At 46.4% G+C, this 21,048-nt stretch overlaps 1 protein-coding gene across 3 annotated transcripts in view; it reads right to left on the reverse strand.

Annotated features, from left to right (window-relative positions):
• Positions 1-1,684: 1,684 nt before the first annotated feature.
• The window catches only part of LOC119436764 (solute carrier family 25 member 35), a 104,561-nt gene continuing 85,197 nt past the window's right edge, over positions 1,685-21,048 (reverse strand). For all 3 annotated transcript variants that reach the window (XM_049659975.1, XM_037703756.2, XM_037703757.2), the window contains 3 exons: positions 13,979-14,135; positions 12,433-12,725; positions 1,685-11,613 (listed from right to left, as the gene is read on the reverse strand). In XM_049659975.1, coding sequence (XP_049515932.1) covers positions 11,062-11,613; positions 12,433-12,725; positions 13,979-14,096 — 963 coding nt within the window. In that variant the 5' untranslated portion in view covers positions 14,097-14,135 and the 3' untranslated portion in view covers positions 1,685-11,061. The remainder of the gene's footprint in view (positions 11,614-12,432; positions 12,726-13,978; positions 14,136-21,048) is intronic.

The following is a 21,048-nucleotide window of genomic DNA, read 5'->3' on the forward strand; positions in this document are numbered from 1 at the left end:
TTGCTTGCGAAAGCCGAGTCGATGGTGGCGCACATAGAAAGTCTACGTTGAAGCTTTCAGGCCGGGGGCGCGCCGCAGCCGCCGCCGGCGACTGCGGCTGCGCAGAGGACTTTCAACATGGCTCTGAGGCAGAAAAAAACAAAATATAGAGAAGTGAAAAGCCCGCGCTATTATCGTCCAATCGGAGATACAGGAGAGAGAGAAGCGGCGTTGATCAAAGTATGGCGGTACTTTTCTTATATAGGGACGTTAGGGTCGCCACTCCCGTAGTCTCAAAAATTTTGCACTCGACTGTACATCGATAACTACGTATATAATCCAAAGTCAAGAAGGGGGCCGACAGATCGAGTAGCACACTGTGGTATAGAGAGAGAGAGAGCGAAATAGAAGAGAGGAACTGTAGTATAAAAGTTACACAGATAAGGTGCCTCAGAAAGGCTGGCCACTGTTTCGATAAGAGGTCTTATGACGACAAGAGGCCTTTGACGAAGATAGGTCCTCCTATCGAGACGTTGGCCAGCCTTTCTGAAGTACCTTATCCCTTGTCTGTAACTTTTATACTACGTAGTATATAGTAGAAATTTCGTTGACGATCAACCGCTTGTCTTTTAATGTAGCTCAGCATGTGTACACAAAAGTGCACACATTAAGGTGTCATTTATGATGGTGATGATAACTTAATGGCATCCCCTTTGAAACGGGACGGTGACAAATAGCCACCTAGCCTGCTTGATTTATTCAGGTATGCTATACATGCTTTTTATCTGGCACTTTTTTTTATAAATCTCCTTAATCTTTGTTTTTCCTTCAAAATCTACCTTGTACTGCTATCTATGACTAAGAGATCCAGTCGTATCAATCTCTTCCCTGCTTCTTTCCCACCAATAATACTCTAAACGTATCTTGCTTATCTCGACTACTAACCGGTTGATCCTTCCGTCCACTTTAAACCCAAGCGCTTCCGGAAGGTGTACGTCACCTACGGTTCTCACTGGTTGAACCCCTTCGCCTTCCATTAGGATGTGCTGAGTGGTCTCCGGATTTTTGATGCAGCATACACATGCCTCCTCTAATTCCGAATATTTGCTCCGATACTTACTTATCCTACACCAGCGCCATCTTCATTGTGTTTTGCACTGCTTCCAGGCAATGCATAACTTACATAATGTGTTTAGTTCGGGTGTAACAGAGTTATCAAGTCCCATAGTTGTCATGTCTTCAGTGGAACGACCGTTCAATGCAACTACAACGGAAATTTGAGCCATTGTATACAATCAGCTCGGGCTCGCTGTCGCTTTTAGATGGCAACCACGTGAAGGGTATTTCCGGCGTATTTCGGCTGTGGCGTGCGGAGTAGTCGCCCAGCGTCGAAGCGTTCATTTTATGCCGTGTCGTGACCACGCTGTTATTCCGGACGAGAAGCATGTCATCCGGTATCATCAGCTTCAGCCGGCAACCACATCAAACACATTTCGGGCAGTATTACAGCGATGTCACCGCGCAACGCAGATTGGACACGGAACGCCCTTGTGTACTACTCGTGAAGCGCCCTGTACGCTGCTTCACAATAACTTTTTGTTCACGATAACTGTGTGAAAAAACATAGCTTACGCACAGTTACTTCAATGCTAACGCGTAGCACTCTTAACTGCGAGATTTCTTGGAGAAAAAAAAATAGGAAAGATCAATTTCATAACGCAATTTTATTCCTTTTGTTACAGAATACAACAACGTCTAAACAACATTCATAACACTCCTTTATTTCTCGCAATGAGACAGCTCGATCTTTTCAAGCTCGAGCAATGCTTGGAGTCTTGGTGCTTTCTCCAAAGAAACACTGATCGTATGGCAGCAACCACTTCGTCATGCACTTTTCTCAATCACACGATGCGCGTCGGCGCAGATTTCGGTTGACACCCCAGTAAGCTAGCGAGACGATATACTTTGCATAGGTAGCATGAAAACTCGTGGTGAACAAAACATCGCTGTGACATTGTTGGAATGCTCTTCTTGGATAAAATACACGCACAACCTTTGTCACGCTTTCCCACGAAATGCCTTTTTGTATATTTAGCCACCATCCTCCTTGTACATGCTGTCGCAGCCATATATACCATGGAAGGGCTCCTCCTAACAATCATTCGTGCACTGATTCCAGAATCGGGATAACGTAACGAGTTTATTCCACTTATTTTCCTTTCCTCGCTTCGTCAGTAGCCCGAGCGGCGCTCCACCGACCTTATCACCGTGATCTGTGGGTCATGAGCGGTAGATGATAAGAAAGGTACAGAATCCAGTGAAAACAATCGCTACATCATACCGACCAAGCTTTTAAGGTATACAGTGCCTTCATTACGGTGTAATTACATTGCACTGCCGGTACACAGATCGTAGTATAGCCAGAGTAGCTCGCGCATGTGCATAGTCTAGAAGTGGCGTACGTTTTACCTGCCCGTCACGCGCCTGCGCATACTAAGCATGTAAGATCAAGATTGTCAAGGCCAGCGGCGCGAGAGGCCAGCGACATACGCGATCAACCTCGGCCGCTTTCGTTCGGGGACAAAACGAGAAATAGCGCTATATGGCATAGTTTCCACGTTTAGGCTGCGTCACTCGCAAAACTGGCGCATAACGACTTGTCTCAACAAACGTGCGTAAATGAGCAGGCATATATTGTGAATATACGGAAAGTTGCCACGCGCTGCAAAATGAAAATTAACATGGCAGTGCGACAGAATACTTGCCGACCTGCTGCGGTGGCTCATGGCTATACGACGTTCTGATGCTAAGCACGAGGTCACGGGCTCAATTCCCGGCCGCGATTGCCGCATTGCGACACGGATGGAATGCAAAAGCACTCGTGACCACCACGGGTGGCCGAAATCAATCCGGCATCCCCAACAACGGCGTCCGTCACAGCCGGTGTGTCGTTTTTGGACGTTACGCCCAATACTTTGGCAGAATACTTGCTCAAACTGCTTGTGTCTTTTGTCGCCTATTTGGCAGACGCCATCGGTGATGTAAGTGTTTGCGTGTGTATATGGGCGTCTGTGAGAGCAGCTCGTGCGAAAAAGTGGCGGCGTGAGGCAGCGTTATATACATATCAGACTCTAGGGCGGCAGAACATCCGGCGCCGACTACCGACAGTCTTATCCGTAGCGCACACCTACATGCTCTGCCTCTTCTATATAGCAAAGTGAGGCAAATACTAAAGAGCAGCGCCTGTCTACGTCGTTTTGTGCTCCTTCATGTCTCGTTCGTGTTGCGCTGCACAAACTTAGTACTAAAGAAAATTTACCAACTAGCCCACGAGCGAATTCTGTAGGAGTACATACTACATTCTGTCAACGGCACGTTATTGAGCAAATCAAGTATTATCGCCTTGTTGCGCATGCATCTTATATGCGCTGTCGTCCACCAAAAGCTTGTGCATATTAAAAGGGTCGAACCAGCCAATAGCACAATTATGTCACAAAAAATATGGGCTAACTTGAGAAAAGGCAATAAAAAAATTATGCTTTCGAAGCCACCGTAACATTTATATGTTGTAAAATGATACGGTTGAAACGAGTAGAAAGGTGGGGTTCATATAAGTATATTGTAGTTAAAGACAATGTACGCACACTAATAGAGAAGTGGGCAAGTGAGAACACGTTCATGTTGCTACAAACGTTACAATGCGAAGGCGGACGCCAAGAAAAAGAAAGAGAGATAAAAAAAGCAGGGATTACATGAGAGCTGGCCGAGCGAACGCACACGCGACGTCACTTTATTCAAAGTCGAGTATCTCTTCGATCTATTCTGTAGTATAGGATAATCTATACTAACGCTTCAGGGCGACGGGCACTCTCTTCTCTGCATCGTGTTCCGGCCAGTATATTAATTATAGCGAGTGACGAATAGTCGTTTCGGCTATGGCGTCCCGCTGCTGAATACGAAGTCACAAGTTAAACCATCCGATTTCAGGTAAAAGATCAGCTCCATCAAACAGGTAGTGCCCAATTTCGATGCTTTCTGAAATCGCACATGATCTGCTGAGCACGCTGTCAAAAAAGGAAACAGATTTTTTTCTAAGGCACGTGGCACCCGGCAATGGCGTGACTGCATATTCTGTCGTTCTGTGAGATTTCCAATATATTTTAATGTGTTAGCATTATGACTGTCAAAGTGGGGGGGGGGGGGGGGGGGGGGGGGGATGTACGTGTGCGAAGTAAGTCGGTCATGTGACAGAGGTAGCCGATCCCGAGCAGACCACCGTCAATTGCACTTCGCTGCTCGAAGACGCCAGACGTGTGTCGAGTGAGCTCCAGTACAACACTTTGCAATCTTGTGAACGCTTCTTTAAATTATTACCGGCAAACGGTTTAAACGCGGGTTCGCTCTTTCGTGCCTTCCTTTATAAATACCTTATTATATATAGTATATGACTAACAGGCCCCTTAATCTCTTATTTCCCCTTAAAGAAAACGTAACAGACGCATTTTATGTTGATCCTCTGACGAAACATACAGAACAATTATTTTAACTTACAGTGCATGCCGATTAATTGGTATCGGTGTCTGCTAATATTTGGAACTAATATCTGTTCCTGTGAATACTGGCCGTGATTATTTCTTAGGGATCCTGTTGAGATAGAATGTCCTTGCAAATGAAGTTATTTCAAGATCGGAAGGTCGTTTCTGCGATCTAAGGGACGTGAACGGTTGCAGTACTACCCGAACGCTGTCATTCTGTGATCTAGTGTTCCGGGTACTATGTACATACGTTTTAATATTTTTTTTTCTTTTTTTTTCTTTTTTTTTTGCTGGCAGGATATCGCTTCTGAACCGACAAAACGTCCCCCTAACGAATGTTTCAGTCTCACTTATATCTGAGAAACGGGAAAGTTTTTTTCGCAAGAATGAAGGTTTCCAAACTTTGTTAGACAATACACATTACGTTGAAGTCGCATGCAATCAGTGTGCATGAGCGCAACAGTGGAAATACTGGGTAGCGTGTAAACAGCACCTTTCGTCTACAGTAAGAAGTGATGGCGCCAGCAAGCGCTGTCCGCCCTCTTGGCCGACAGTATTATTATAAAATAAATATGCTTTCCGTCCCATATTTCAGGTGTCCATACCGAAGTACTCTGTATTTGCATCGTCCAGCAAAAATACAAGTAGGAAAGTCATAAATAACGTCTCGATATAGGAACAACTCTACTTTCGTGTTTTCCGCCTGAGATTTGACATCGATTGCAGCTGTTGCGCGCAGAATTCAGATTACCATACCATATTACGTGCGATTCGGCCATAAAAAACGTGTCATAAAGCTAGTAAAACCTGACGAACACTCAAAGACGTGCTTCATCGCAGTCAGCCTACTTATTCCCCAGCGCGGAACATAGCGCCATGCTCACGTGCACCCAAAACAAACTCAAATGAAGACATACCACAGGCCGACTCACGATGTAAGTTTCGAGTGCATAGCAGAACCAATTCACATTCGCGGCATCGAAGCTTCTTCCGTTAACCTTTTGTTGCATGCTGTTCACTACAGGGGACAAATTGCGGCAATTTTTGGAGCAGGTTTACTGCTTGCGAGAACCTCTTGAGTATAATGTCAATTTCAGTGGACAACGGAAGTTTTCCATATCCACCCTTGAACGGTGCCATAACCCCCCCCCCCCCCCCCCCCCCGGATTCAAAAATAGTGACCCGTTACGGCGGGTGACTCACGTGGGTCCCCACACTTTTACTTATAAACCTTGTGGCACTGAGATTTGGTACACGTAATCGCCTGCACTGGATTGAAGTAGCCTTCGGAGGCAAAAGCTGTAAATATTGTGGCTGAGCGAAGCCAAGTTCTTTCTTCGGAACACATTTTCCCAAGATGTCCACTGTAGTGGACATCATGCATGACAGGAACAACACGTGCGTGGGAGCAATTCTGCGCACTGTCCCTGCCCCTTCCCCTTTCAATTCAATTGTTTTTTATATTTGCCTCATATCTTCCTGTAATAGCACTTTTTTCGTTTTATTACCCCGCGAGCTAACAGGAAAATACAATTGAAAGAGTTACCAGCAGCTCTTGCCACAGCGAAATGAATGCCGCTTGTCAAAACAAGTTTGGCTGCTGCTGCGTGCGTTATATAGCAATGTCAATCATTTTCCCCGTCAGAAATAATGTAAAGCGCAAATGTGTAAAATCTCGGTTGGCAAGTGCGAAGCGACATATGAATAGGCGAAATGCAAGGTATCAGGGGAATAGCCAGGGAATGGGAGCACCATGCCCTCTCTCTCCTCCCCACCTCCACCCCTCAATTTCTGCCTATCAGGATAGGTGGCATAAAGCGATGTGCGACCACACTCGCCTGCCCAGCGACCCTCTCTCCATTCAAGTGCGCGCCCAACTACACTCCCCAAGAAATAAATTCCTGGCTACCCCACTGCAAGGTATACTCGTGCATTACCGGCAAAGTGACTGCTTTTTCGTATTCCGTAACGCAGAGTAACGTGCGCCGCTCCAAACATTTCTATTAAAGCTTACGTTTGTTAATGTGAGGGCAGGAACTTTGCCTGTTGGAGCAGAAGAAAACTTTCGGCATCTACGCTCACTGGATTTGGTACGCATGTTGTCCACTATAGTGGACATTCTGTATCTTGTGAAATAAACATCTGAAGGCACAAAAAGAATTCTCGAAGTTTTCTGGATGCACATTAATAAAAAAATTTACAGTAAGAACAGTTTGCATGTGTAATTTTTCTTGGGTTAAGGCTGTTTTAAACCTTATTTCACAATGGATGAAGGCGCAAGCGTATTAAAGAAGTGTATTTGACACTGGTCACGAAGACTATACGAATATAAAGCTATGCTCTGTTATCGAAATACATAGAGTGCACTTCTATTTCGTAGCATGGCAGCAATTGGCTACAGTACACCGGATTCGCACACAGCTGTCGAGTAGATGAATGAAGAATATAAGTCAGCTGCTACGGTATACGATCACCATGCAAGAGGCGCCTATAAATAGAACTCGAAGATCTTCGACAGACCATAGCTGCGGCGCAGTGCTTGCAGTTTCAATAGAAACGGCATGTACTTGAACCCTCGTGGTACGTTGATTATAGCAGATTCATACACGCCAACCAAGGCCATGCTAAAGCAGCTGATTGGTGTCATCAGCTACAGCTTAAGCTGATCGGGCGACCACAGTAACAGAGGAGCATGAACGAAAGCTTCAGCGACCCGAGTGTGTTCGTTGTGCCTTGGTCGTTGGGCCTCGTTCACTCGCTACTCGGACACTGCAATAGAAACACTCGTAGACGCAGGGATCGATCCTCCTTAAGAAGGCCCTGCCACGTGAGCATTGTGTCCTGAACAATGCAGATCGCTCGGCGCTACTGACAATACATAGTCAATTGGCCACCACCGATGGCTTCCTTAGGAAAAAGCCACAAGAGTTGCAGCGAAAATGTAGAACTCGCAAAACATAAACCTACACTAGTTTCTCCGAGGTACGTCAATACCTGTATTTGACTAGACAGTTCTGCAAAAGAAAAGGTGCCTTGAAAAAAAATGGCGCGCTCAATACTACGCGCAAAGTTTTGACACAAACGCTCCAATAAACATGCTGTGTTGTACTCCTGAATGTAGTGGCACATGTTGTTGGCGAATGGTGTAAAAATGCGTCCTTAAATAGGAGTTACACAACTTGCACTCCGAAAGAAACTGAAGCTATCCACTTTTCCCAAGCTATGCGAGAGAAAAAAAGAAAACATTCGTGGGGGCCGCAACCTTCATATGGGGACGGATTACCAGCGAACTGTTTAGGCTGCATACATGGGCTGCATACATTATGCAATCACACATCCTTTTTTTCATACGGCACCACACAACGCCGACACAAGCGCCGCTGCGGTCACCGCATCTCCCTGTGCATCTGCCGCAACCGCTGCTGCGGCCACACCCGGACCTCCGACGGGCATATGTCGTTATAGCCAGAGAAGCGCAGGCCACCGTACACAATCTTGTCCAATCGTATAGTCTCCATTCCTGTCGCCGATACCGACGCAAGCCGCCCAGGGTACCCCCCGTTGGAACGCATGCTGGGGATGCATACGGGGGCTAGAGGTAAACAGCTTCGCTGTAAGAACTATCGCTATGAGAGCAGGGTCATCAAGAACTAAGCGAAATACGTGGCGCCCGGGCTGATGTTACAAAGAACAAAACAATTTCCCCCTCTATGTTCTAGGTGGTTATAAACTGAATGCCAAATGCGTACGTAGTCAGATATTTACGAATGCGCATTCCACAAAGAATGCAGTGGATATTCCGCATGAAATCTTTCTGCGTGTACCCGTGTCTGAAAGCTGTTTACTTGGCGACGCCCCGCGAAGTCTCAGAACATAAAGTTTGTGTCCATTTTCTAAAGCCGGCTCAGACGAAAAGTATTACTCTGTGCGATGTTTCACGTGAGACGGCGGGAAAATAATATGAAAGAGGCACTTTGCGAAAGGAACAATGCATGTTCATATTCACATTTGTAGTGCCAATTGCGTTACTTTGTTGCCACTAAACTTCCTTTAGTGATATAAGGGTGCTTGTTGGGCAAGTTGGTACATGGTACTTGGTAAGGGTATGCCAGCAAACAGAAAAGATAACTAGAAAAAATCGCGAGGCAAAACACAGAGAAAGGAACAGCCTCACGATTTTTTGTAGTTATCGTTTCCGATTGCTGGCATACCCGTACCAAGTTTATTTAGTGTGCTGCTGTGTCGAATACAAGGCAGAATAAGCGGTATACGTAGGATGGAGACCTGTAGAGGATATACGGGAGAATAAGGGAAGATACCTCAGTCCACAGCTAACGGTTACAAAAAAGGACTTGTCTTTTTGTCTGCGTCAAATGACGGAAATTCCTCTTGTCAAAACGTTACCACTCTGCGAAAGAGTTTCCCTTCCTCGTACTCCGATATCACCTGAATCGAATCAGTTATTCCTGGAGTACGAAGGACGCACCTGTGATTTGTTGCCGCGTAAGTAGGCACGATCGAGCTGTAACAGCAGTGGCGCAGTTATGTCGTTATGTGAAAGGGCTACAGATGTGCACCAATAACGACGTCGCACACAAAGCCGGAGATAATTTCATGCAGGAGTCGCACTTAACAGCAGTAACTGGTTACCATAAAGCAGGCGACGCCGTTACCTCCTGTACACCATGAGGTCCGCAAGGTAACAGAGTTAGTATCGTTAGGCAACACCTTGTGGCATTCCACATGGACGCAATACTACTAAAATCTAGTTAACCACCTTGTTTATGATCCCTGTAGCGTTGAAATGCTCGGCATGTAGCGCGTAAATAACGACGAAAGTGTTCTTAATCCGCGTGTTAAAGGAATAGCGTAAGTAGAATTGAACCAGAGTGCTCCTAAAAGGTATGAACCAATGAAGAAATACCTCAGAACTTCTGGTTGTCTTTTGTGTATTCGGTCTCTATTGTCTCTATTGTTTCTTGTGGCTCTATTGTCTTTTGTGTATTCGGTTTTGATCAGTTATGTTTCGTAACCGTAATTCACGGACATCAGATCTCGGCTTCTCTACACCTTTGCTCTTGAAATGACCACAAAGTAAGTGAGGCGGACAAAGGCAAGCTTCTACTGCGTAGTTATGTGGCTTACATGTTCTCTTCATAGCCATAATTAATTTTGTCAGCGTGACAATGCCTTTCTCCGATTCACCAGTTGGTGTGAAAACTTACCTGCTATCTGAGTAGTTCGTTCGTTAGTTTTATTTCAATTCACGCGTGCAGACGCGTTAGTAAAGCCACACTAACTTAACGCAGCAAGAGCACCTTTCTCTTCATGCGATCAAAGTTCGCTTTAACCTTCAGTATGCATTTCAAACATTTAGCTTAAATCTGGCATCGTCCAAAACTATAACATGCTTCACGCTGCGTGTGTCTTGTTTTGTGGAATCTCAGGATTGCCAGAGGCAGTGATCGCCGGAGGCAGTGATCGCCGGAGGCATATAGTTCAGCCTAGATTAGACTCGCTCAGTCAAAACAAGTGGCGCTAACAGCGAAAATTCAGAATGGGAAGTTCGATAGGGCGTATCACGACCATTGCGTTTTCTTCCCCGCTACTCGCCATACACGCGCAGAGCAGTAGTCAGATCCCTCTACTGCGTGTCAGTCTTTTGCTGGCTTTCAGACAGCGATATTGGTGGTTCCGTGCGTAATCCGAGTTTCGCGCTAAGCTTCGTACTACCTTAGTGGAGCATTTTCACTGTAGTAAATGACTGGTCAAGAATGCAGTGGCAAATGTCCTTGAAAGAGAATGCACATAATTGCGCCAGCACATCACATCGAATGAATTTCCCTCTCCTTCATTCTCCTTGCTATTCATGTCCCCACTTTCCCTTTATCGAAAAAGTCTACTGGGGTGGGCACGGTGTTAGTCGATACACTCTGCGTGTGAAATTCGATTAGTTCTATATCTTCTGTGGTACTCCTAAACTGTGCGCAAGGATGTTCCGGGAGGCTAGGCGATGTCACATATATCCTGCCTATAATCACTTTCCAGAGTTATGTGCGCTGTTTGTGCACGTGAGGTTCCCTTCCTCTTCTCCACACCTGCCGATATTGGCTGTTGATGCATATGGAGTGTGACTGCAGAGTGCTCCTTGTTGCTGATCGCTCGAGCACCGCCTGTTCATTCCTACGCAGAGGAAGGCCGAGGAAGCTTCCCTGGGATTCGTTTGCATTCTTTAACTGTCACTGACTATGGACGTTCACGAGTTGTGCCCCTCAAGCGCTGACCAAAGACGCATGCAATGACCTCGTGCTCTACCCTGTAGCTGTAACAAGGTATGCATGTGTTCCAGGAGATCCTTCTGATCGTTGCTGTATCTGACTGAGAGCGGGTTTAGCAAGGACGCCTGCGTTGCAACAAGAGGCGCGAAAGTTCCGCGCGAACTTGTCCCGGTATAAATGGTCTTCCACCAGACTCGAATACGGGGGGGGAAAGTAAAGGTACACAGGTCACCGGGACTTGTAGCACTGGCTAGAAGTCACGTCGGGCATCACTGGTAGCCGAAGTCGATATAGTAGTCCCTCGAGTGGCGGCGTTCCCTGCGGGCGTTCTTGAGTTCGTCCCACGAGATGAGCGTGATGGACGAGGTGGTGAGCGTGTAGAGGAAAGCACCGCCGATACCTTTGGCGAGACCCCGCAGGCCCTCGGTGCGCTTGATCTTGCGCACGCAGTCCCAGATGCCGCGATAGTAGAGGCCCTCGCCGCGCGCGTTCGACGGCTGCGCGTACATGCGTGCCCGCAGTACGTCGACGGTCGCGATGAAGGGCGCCGACGCAAGGCCAGAGATGAGCGCCGCCAGCACTGTGTTGATGAAGAAATAGCGCTCGCGGCCCTCCGTGGCCGTGTTGAGCAGCGTCTTGAAGCCGATGAAAGTGGACAGCTGCAGCGCCGAGCCCGTGGAGATGCGCAGGACGTTGGCGGAGGTGGCGCGCCACAGACCGTTCCACAGACCCTGCGTCCGGTAAATGTGCATGAAGGCCTCTCTCGCCGTCCTGAAGCCGTGCTGGTAACCGACCGCGATGGAGGCCGTGGCGCAGTGCACCTGCGAGTACGCGGTCGGCGCCCACGAGCGATGCGTTATTGATTGCTCACTCACGCTTTGCAAGCTTTTTACTTCATGCATGGTTGAACATAAATGTACGACTGTGTCATTACTACACTTGTGATAAAGGTGTAAAGTTGAGTAAGTTGGTTCGTACTGCCTTGCCAAAACAGTGTAGAGAAACAAGGGACAAGTTCACGTCCTTTTTCCTTTGTGCTTTTTTTGTTGTAAGGTGATCCTCGTGTCACCACACAGCGAGGAACATATGTAACACTATTATTTGGTCATTACTATAGAGTAACAATAAAATTATACGGGTCGCTCCCCCATGCTCAGTCTACATCCGAGTGCGCCCGATCTAAACTCGATATACGATGTGGAGTGGGAATAACTGCATTCAAGAAAAAAAAAGCACAGAGTTTCACTCTTCAAGGACGCCAAGCATTTCCCAAATTCCCACCGACGCCTCCGAGCACTAGCCATAAATTTGGCCCAGGCTTGCACGTTTGTCGTATCGACTGGTCGACTGGCTGGCGTGGCCGTTCCAATACGTGACTCGTCGCGAGTGCGCGAAGATTTGCGGACGCTACAACGGTCAGGCTTCACGCCATATGCAGCAGCATGTCGTCACTGTCAAGTGCTCAACATACGAAATTTAGGGGCCATGACATGACTAGGCTTACGGTCATATGATTAGTCACCGCTTTTTGAGCACTTGCACATTATACTAGCGCGCCAGGGCAAGCACTACTCTTCAACGGTTACGAGCGCATTTAATTGGACGGCGCATTAAACACAGAAATTCTCAACATGTCGGACCTGCATGTGTGTTTTGAGAAGGAAAAGCGGCGAGCCGGCGAACGCCCCGATGGCACCAGCCACTCCGCCGGAAATTGCACTCAGTCGGATGCTGGGTTCGAGGTTTTCGTCCAGCGTGAAGCCGAAGTCCTCGATGGTCTGGAATATGCCTAGCCGGAGCCCGTTCGCCAACAGCTGGTACCCCAAGCCCGGCAGTAGGCCGCGGTAGATGGCGAAGATGCCGTCGTAGCGGGCCACCGTGTACAGCGCCTGGGGCACGTTACGGTACACGGGCCGCATCCTCCCCGACTTGTCTGCGCCAAAAGATGCGCTGTCACTTGAAGTCTGCCCGACTCTGCACAGCCGAGCAACCATTACTTCCGTGAAAGCTGCGCTTTTTTTTTAGCCCTGTACACCTTTTATTTTCACCGCTCCAATCATTGATCCCAAATGCATATCGATGATTAAAAGAGCGCTCACGCTTGCGCGTGGATATACCTTATTCGGTAAAACTTTCAAGAGCTACATCCATTAAACATACCAAATATTACAGCTGTAAGTTGTAAATTTATTTATCGACTACGTGTCGTGCAATATTCGATCACAGAGAATGTTAGCTTATCAGACAACCACAACAAAGACGTATCTACAGACAGCCATAATCGAACGGCTATCATCACGTTTGAAGCCAGTTACTATGACAGCTGTTCCTTGCCACGTCTGTAAGAGCGCTGGCAACCAGTGCACACGAGCGCTTAAACTGTTGGTCACGACTGAGAATGTTATGACGTTCTAATTGCCATAGCCGACCGTTCGTGCAGTAACTGATGCAGACGTTTGCTTTGCCCTTTTTACATCCCTCACAACAGACGATTGCAACCAAATCAAAACAAATCATCAACCAAACCTATATTATTCGAGCAAACAATGTACTTGAACATAAGCAGGGCCGGTATTTTGTAGCGATGCCTTTCCGGTACTAATGCCTTTTCGCGCTTATCGCGCTTTGTCAGTGGTCAGAGCGACGGTCCGCTCGCGTTATCAACGGGATCAGCCGGCCGTGAGTGGTGGATGATAAGACTAGTATATGATATGTCATAAGGCATCGCTACAAAATACTGACCCAGGAACACCACCCTGCAAACCGTCACCAGTCACTGGTACGGGCTTTTTTTTTTTTTCGTTTTTTCCCTCCTACATCCCAGAAGGATATCTGGTCTTTCCTACCTACAGTTTACAAGGAGTATGCATATTTTTAATCACCCGAAAGTGCATACAGCATGAAGCACTTTTTGACGTCACAACTGCCGCGGGAAGCACGAATCGACGAACAATTTGGCAGCCATAGCGTGCATGCTAAAGTAGGTCAAATTTTCAGTAGTATAGAATCGAATATCACCTCTTACAGAAATGAAGAGACGGTTGTCGAGTCGAAATTGAAATTGAATATCGCCTTTTTCCTTTCCAGGAAGCCCGTAAGAGACGATATTTTATTTCCGTGTGGCACGCGTGCGTGTTTGCGTGCAAGGTTTGAAGCACGTGATCAGGGCAAGACGGGCAGACGCACCTTTCATCGGTGGCTGCAGCTCCCCCTGTAGCTGGATACGGATTTTGGCTACCTCGATGGGGTGCGTGATCAGGCTGGCCGAGCATGAGGCCACAGCGGCGACTAGTATCTCCGTCATTGGAGCTCCCCTATCTTCGTTCTTCGTTCAACGCTGACCCTGCAAGCACCACGGCGACAACTCAAGTACACAACCACAGCCAAGCCAGATACCAGCTGTCATGCCCCAACAGTCACTGCCATTATACAGGTTTCAAAGTCTGTCAAAATGCAGTTGGTCAGTCGCGCTGACGGCTGACCGCCCACTTATGTGCCCTTTTCTGAAGAAAACAAAATAGTATCCCTTGCCAGTTTCCGGCTCTGAACGCGACACCTCTCACACACGACTCAGTACCAAAACGTAAAGAGAAAAACAAATTCACCAGCAGAACAAGACAACAACCTCCTCACGAAACTGAAGCACACGCAGAAGGTCCGGCCGCGCTTTGACATGGTCGTATGTGTCTGTTTTGCTCGACTGTTTTCCTAAGCGAGTAGACTTTTGGCTACAAAGCTGTGCTAATATCCGCAAAAGAAGCAATTGTGTACTAAACCAGTACGTCAGCGAACACCAACAAATAAAGAGTAGTTCTCTTCATGGACAAAGCGGAAACAACTGTAGCCGTCGTTCATGCGGAAGAAAGACATGCGTCCTTTGTACCAAAAAAAAAAAAATAGGGGGGAGTGAAATAGCGAAAAAATTGAGAGTGAGAGAGAAGAAAGAAATATTATAGTAAGTATGGTCGATTCTTTATCTACAACACCCGTTCTCAGCGCCCATATATAGGGAGAAAAAAAATAAAACTCTGCCGGTATAGAATGTAGGGCACGTATCGACAAACTTTCTCTTGCGCAACAGCTTTTTTCTGAGTGGCCGGGCGCATGGGCGCCCGCCGCTCATGTTACAGCCACCGACCTGGTAACCAGACGGTTGTCGCTACAGGTATTTAGCATTCCCGTAAGGTTCTCAAAACTTTTCGAAAAAATATTATAAAACAATTCAAGTGGTTTTTAGACAAACACGGTACTATTACCGACTGTATTGACGCGTATTGGCGCGTATTGTTGGGGCAAAATCACTGTGGTCACTCTCCGCAAATATTGATTGAGTGTGTGTTGGCGCGTATTCATTTTCTTCTATTAACTGTAATGTGCATTATTAAATATTTTCAAATAGCCATGCGCCCAATTATTTTTATTATATATACAGGGTGTTTCAGCGAACACTTTCACAAATTCTTGAAGGTTGCCTGTGGCAGATAGCACAATTCTAGTTAATGAGCTGGTCTACTCGAAGAGGCGGACATCACTTGCACAAGAAATTGAAATGCATAATCGACTAATCAACAAAAAATCCCTAATTAAGTAACTGCCAGGCGCCGATGGCAGTTACGTAACAGAAGTTTCTTGAATACGGGCATACTTCTAAAGGTGGATCGAAACACAAAACTGCTGTCTAATATTATTCCGAAGATATATAGGCGCCCCTAGCTAGTGTTTACATTAAGCATAAGCTGAAACTGAAACGTACACGGCGTAGAGACTGAACAGAATGCCTATCACGTGGCGGTACTTGAGAGTTCAATGTGAAATCGCTGCGAAGACTTTTGCCGAACATGCTGCAGCCCCCTTAAAATTAGTGCCCGTCCCTGAACTGAATCACACACAATGCCACTCATTCTAGCAAAGCTCCGGCAGTGATGGCACAGCAGTGAAAAGAAACGCTCGTGCTAAACTAAACCAGTACGTCAGCGACCACTGCAGTTGGGGCAAAATCACTGTGGTCACTCTCCGCAAATATTGATTGAGTGTGTGTTGGCGCGTATTCATTTTCTTCTATTAACTGTAATGTGCATTGTTAAATATTTTCAAATAGCCATGCGCCCAATTATTTTTATTATATATACATGGTGTTTTAGCGAACACTTTCACAAATTCTTAAAGGTTGCCTGTGGCAGATAGCACAATTCTAGTTGATGAGCTGGTCTACTCGAAGAGGCGGACATCACTTGCACAAGAAATTGAAATGCATAATCGAATAATCAACAAAAATCACTAATTAAGTTTTAACTAATTACCTGATGGTTCATATTGCAATTTACAAATTGTAGCCGTAAAGTTCGCAAGGCGGATCCACTTGGAACGAATTCTCGGGAGGACACCAGTTTCGAGAGATTAATTCCCGAACTTTGCGGAGAAATGCATTGGCGTTCCAGTTAGTTTCTTATCACAACGTCGCTTAATGCATTGAAGCACAAAATTAACTGGAACATATAGATAGATAGATAGATAGATAGATAGATAGATAGATAGATAGATAGATAGATAGATAGATAGATAGATAGATAGATAGATAGATAGATAGATAGATAGATAGATATACTGGGTGTTTCAGCGAACACTTTCAAAAATTCTTAAAGGTTGCCTGTGGCAGATCGCACAATTCTAGTTTATGAGCTGGTATACTCGAAGAGGCGGACACTACTTTCGCAAGAAATTGAAATGGATAATCTAATAATTAACAGAAACTCACTAATTAAGTTTTTAACTAATTACCTGATGGCCCATATTGCAATTTATAAATTGTAGCCCTGGAGTTCGAAAGGCGGGTCTACTTGGAACGAATTCTCGGGATGACACCAGTTTCGAGATATTAATTCCCGAACTTTGCGGAGAAATTCATTAGCGTTCCAGTTAGGTTCTTATCAAAACGTCGCTTTATGCATTGAAACACAGAATTAACTGGAACGCCAATGCATTTTTCCGCAATGTTCGGGAATTAATGTCTTGAAACTGGTGTCATCCTGAAAATTAATTCCAAGTAGATCCGCCTTACGAACTCGACGGCTACAATTAGTAAATTGCAGTATGGGCCGTCGGGTAATTAGTTAAAAACTTAATTAGTAAATTTTTGCTAATTAGTCAATTATGCATTTCAATTTTTGTGCAAGTAATGTCCGCCTCTTAGAGTAGACCAGCTCATTAGCTACAATCGGGCTATCTGCCACAGGCAACCTTAAAAAAATTTTGAAAGTGTTCGCTGAAACACCCTGTATATATATATATATATATATATATATATATATATATATATATTATATATCTTATTATTTGTGGTCTAGACAATGGGCCGATCGTGTTCGTTCGTGCGCTACACTTCGTTTTAGAGACGGCACGACGTATCGTTAAAAAAAAATAATACCCGATATTCGACCTGCAAACAAATCCCGTTATGATCCCCGATGGAATCGACAGTACTAATAAAGAAAATAAAAATCCATGATCTCTCTGCGTCAAGCCGAGCATGTCAGCCACAACGCCACAGGCTCTTTTCGTTATTCTTTCACGGTACGGGTTACAGTAAGTGAATTGACACGTACAAGTAACCGCATGCACCTGATCAATAAACTTCTAGTGGCACCAATGACGGACAGAGTGACACAATAAAACAATCGCCATATGTGCATACAGCGACATTCAGAATGGTGGGCATACAATTGCTCAATCACACACACAAATGGGGCACCATCAAACACGCTGTTCATACTCCCAAGGGAAACGATATTTTTTCCATATTTCAAGAGAAAGTAGTGCTAAACACCGCATTGTCTTTCCGCAAGCTAACAAATACCTTAGACGCCGACAAACGCCGACGGTTTTCCGTCGTCGGGCTCATCTCGTGCACATTATGCCACAACACCCTGCTGTGCCCAGCGTTTACCGAGACGTGCTTCGAATGCTGGCGCACATGCCCTGTGGCACGGCTAGCTGGTCCTTCGTTCTAGTGACGATCACGGGCCTTGTGCGATAATCGCGGCTTCGTGAAGCAAATGCGCAAGGAATATTGCGCCGGGAGATAATGCAAATACACTAAAAGCGATCTCGTGGAAAGCTTTTTCAAACCGGGCGTGTCCTATTTTGCATGCCCTGCTGGCCAATAGATGGCACTGCGGACGGAGCGCGTCTAAAGTCCCTATATAAGAAAAGTACCGCCATCCGTTTGATAAACGCCGCTTCACTCTCTCCTGTATCTCCGATTGAACGATGATAGCGCGCGCTTTTCACTTCTTTATATTTTCTTTTTTTCCGCCTCAGAGCCATGTTGAAAGTCCTCCGCGCAGCCGCAGTCGCCGGCGGCGGCGGAGGCGCGCGCTTGGCCTGAAAGCTTCAACGTGGACTTTCTAGGTGCGCCACCGTCGACTTGGCTTTCGCAAGCAAAAAGTAAAGAAAAAAGCAAGCGCTTTAGGAGAGGAGGCGGCGGAGGAAAGAGTAGATGGCGGTACTTTTCTTATATAGGGACTTTAAGCGCGTCTGCTGCAGCACGCATGCTGCCTGCTCCTTCGTATTGCGTGGGAGCCTCGTATAGTGTTGTCCACAAGTTTCGCTGCAGGAGTTGTTTTGGAATACTAGAGTTCTCACAAAAGTTTTCCAGGAATACTTGGAGGACCTTCTCACGACCACTCAGCAGGATATAAATGTTATCGAGGAGCCGGGGACTCATAGCCGCTGTTCGTTGGAATTGAGTTCGGGGAATAGGAGTCACAGGAGCTTGGAAACTTTTTTTAGAAGACTTGCGTGACAGTGAGCTTGCAGACCATGCCCCTCTTTCGTTGTTGATATGTGGAAGGGTAAGGCCTCCCTCGCTTTTATATTTGGAGTGTAGAACGTGTCTTCTTCAAGCATTCAGGAAAAGCACTATATAAAGTGGTTTTAAAATGGTTTGTACCAAGGTCACAAATATGATTACTCTTACAACGACCCGCCGCGGCAGCTCGGTGGCTGTGGTGTACCGCTGCTGAGCACAAGGTTGTGGCTTCGAATCCTGGCGCCGCGCAGGCCACGTTTCTACGGGGCCGAAATGCGAAAACGCTCGTTTACTTGGATTCGTTAAACAACAACATCTGGTTAAATTTTTAAATTAAATTCTACGGTTTTATGTGCCAAAAAAATTAGGATATGATTATGAGGCACACCGTAGTGGGGGACTCCGGATTAATTTTGACCACCTTGGGTTCCTTAACGTGCACCGAATGCACGGTACACGGGCCTTTTCGCATTTCTTTTCCATCGAAATGCGGTCGCCGCGGCCGCGCTTAGCAACGCTAAGCCACCACCTGGTTAAACTGCACCCCCCCCCCCCCCCCTGCCCCTAAGTCGTTCCTCATAACCCACTGAACAGTTTCTGGACCCAACACTTTAATTACCTTTCACAACGAGCACATTTCCCCATTTAAAGGAAACTGCACTCGTTTCACTGGCGCACTTGAGCACATATTTATACAAAGAGAGAGAGAGAGAGAGAGAAAGAAAGGGAAAGAAAGACAAGGAGGTTAGCTAGTGTAAATACCCGCTGGCTACCCTGTACTGGGGAAAGGGGTAAAGAGAATAAAAGGTGATAGAAGAATGAATAAAAAAATGTGCCTGCAAGAAGATTATGAAAACTGAAACGCAGGAAAGGACAAACTCGTGATGTTGTGGGTGCCCTTTGAAAATGGTTTTCCTGCCAAAATTGTCGGGTGCACCTTTTCCATCGAGCAGCAGTGGCAACACCGGTACCCGCCGATAAAACAATACGAAGGGCTGTGACTCGGAAGAATGGCAGACGTGACGGATGCCTCGCGGGGCCCATTTGAAAGTACTGCGCGACACGGCACACTTTTTTCCTTTTTTCTCGTTTTTTTTTTCTTTTTCTTTTTTTTTTCGCGCTACAAATACAACTTTCAGTATACACTATAGGGCTCGCTTAATCTGTCGACTTCTATATCACATCTTCAAAACCCTCAAATGCGTTCGTGACAACGGGAATGTCGCGAATGAAGCATCTGTAGAAAGCGGTGGAGGTGCGCAGAAAGCAAGGTGGCGGATAGGAGCTTCTATCGCGCTCAACGTCCTTATCCCCCCCCCCCCCCCCCCCCCCCCCCCCCCCATCCTATAGCGCGGTTGCGGAAACTTCGAGGCCAGCATAAACGGCCATTGTCTGCGAGCCTTTTATGCAGTCGCAATAAGTAGAAGCGACAGCTGCACCTGGGCAAACGCGCATTGTCTTCCTTAATGAGGTGCTCGCAATTTCTGCGCACCATCTTAATAACAGCGCGCCTAGCTCCTTTCATTCGCCAAGCGCCTGTGTAGCATCTATTTTTTTTCTGTAATTAATTCCTCATGCACGATTCATTCTCCGTTTCCACTTTCATCTCATTCGCCTTGCACGCTGATTCAGTTACCCGCTCCATTCGAAGCACATATTGATGTTGAACTTCCTTTTTCTTTCTTGCCAGTGTATAGCATAAAGCAAACTAGAGCGAAAGATGTGTCAGGGAGCTCCGCTTTCTTTTTTACTTTCTCCACCATGCAGGAAAAGAGGCTTAGAAGCCTGTACTATGTCTCTTTAGACACTTAGTGCGGGACTTTTTGTTAGCCCGCCTAATTCTTTGTATCGACATGTGCAAGGAAACGTTGCCTTCGTGCTACTGTGTGCGCTACTACAGCTATTTACGTGCTGAAGTAACGACTGCAGCGCCACTGCAGCTGAGACGAGCGACTATCAGTTTTTCTTTCTTTTTGTTTCCTTTTTTACTGTTAGTGCATGAACGAGTAAAAACATCACACTCTGTCTAATATTTGCACGCCGCTTGTTCCTTGGAAAATGTAGAGCCTGGAAAAAAAAGAAAGTCGTCGTTTCGCCCGAAATGTGAAGCATTGATAGCGATAGCAATGTATTCGGCAACTACGCGTAGTAAGGTTCGTAGTTTTATCGGCCGTGTAAAGCGCAGTAAATATTCGCTTACTAATTAAATTAACCGGCACGGTGTTGCAGGCGCATAGGCAAACATGACCAGATCTCACTCGATGACCGCGAACACTCGCTGTCACAACGAGCGAGTGTTCGCTCCCTCGGGGAGCGAACGTTTCGGGCTGTCTCGCACTTCAACGCATGTCCGACACTTGATATTACGTGACCTCCAACACTGTAAGCGCGGGAAGACAGCTCCCGTGAAGCGACCAGCCATTCTCGACTCGTGCCCCCCTTTGCAGTT

Source organism: Dermacentor silvarum, chromosome 1, assembly GCF_013339745.2.
Source record: "Dermacentor silvarum isolate Dsil-2018 chromosome 1, BIME_Dsil_1.4, whole genome shotgun sequence".
Classification (NCBI taxonomy): domain Eukaryota; kingdom Metazoa; phylum Arthropoda; class Arachnida; order Ixodida; family Ixodidae; genus Dermacentor; species Dermacentor silvarum.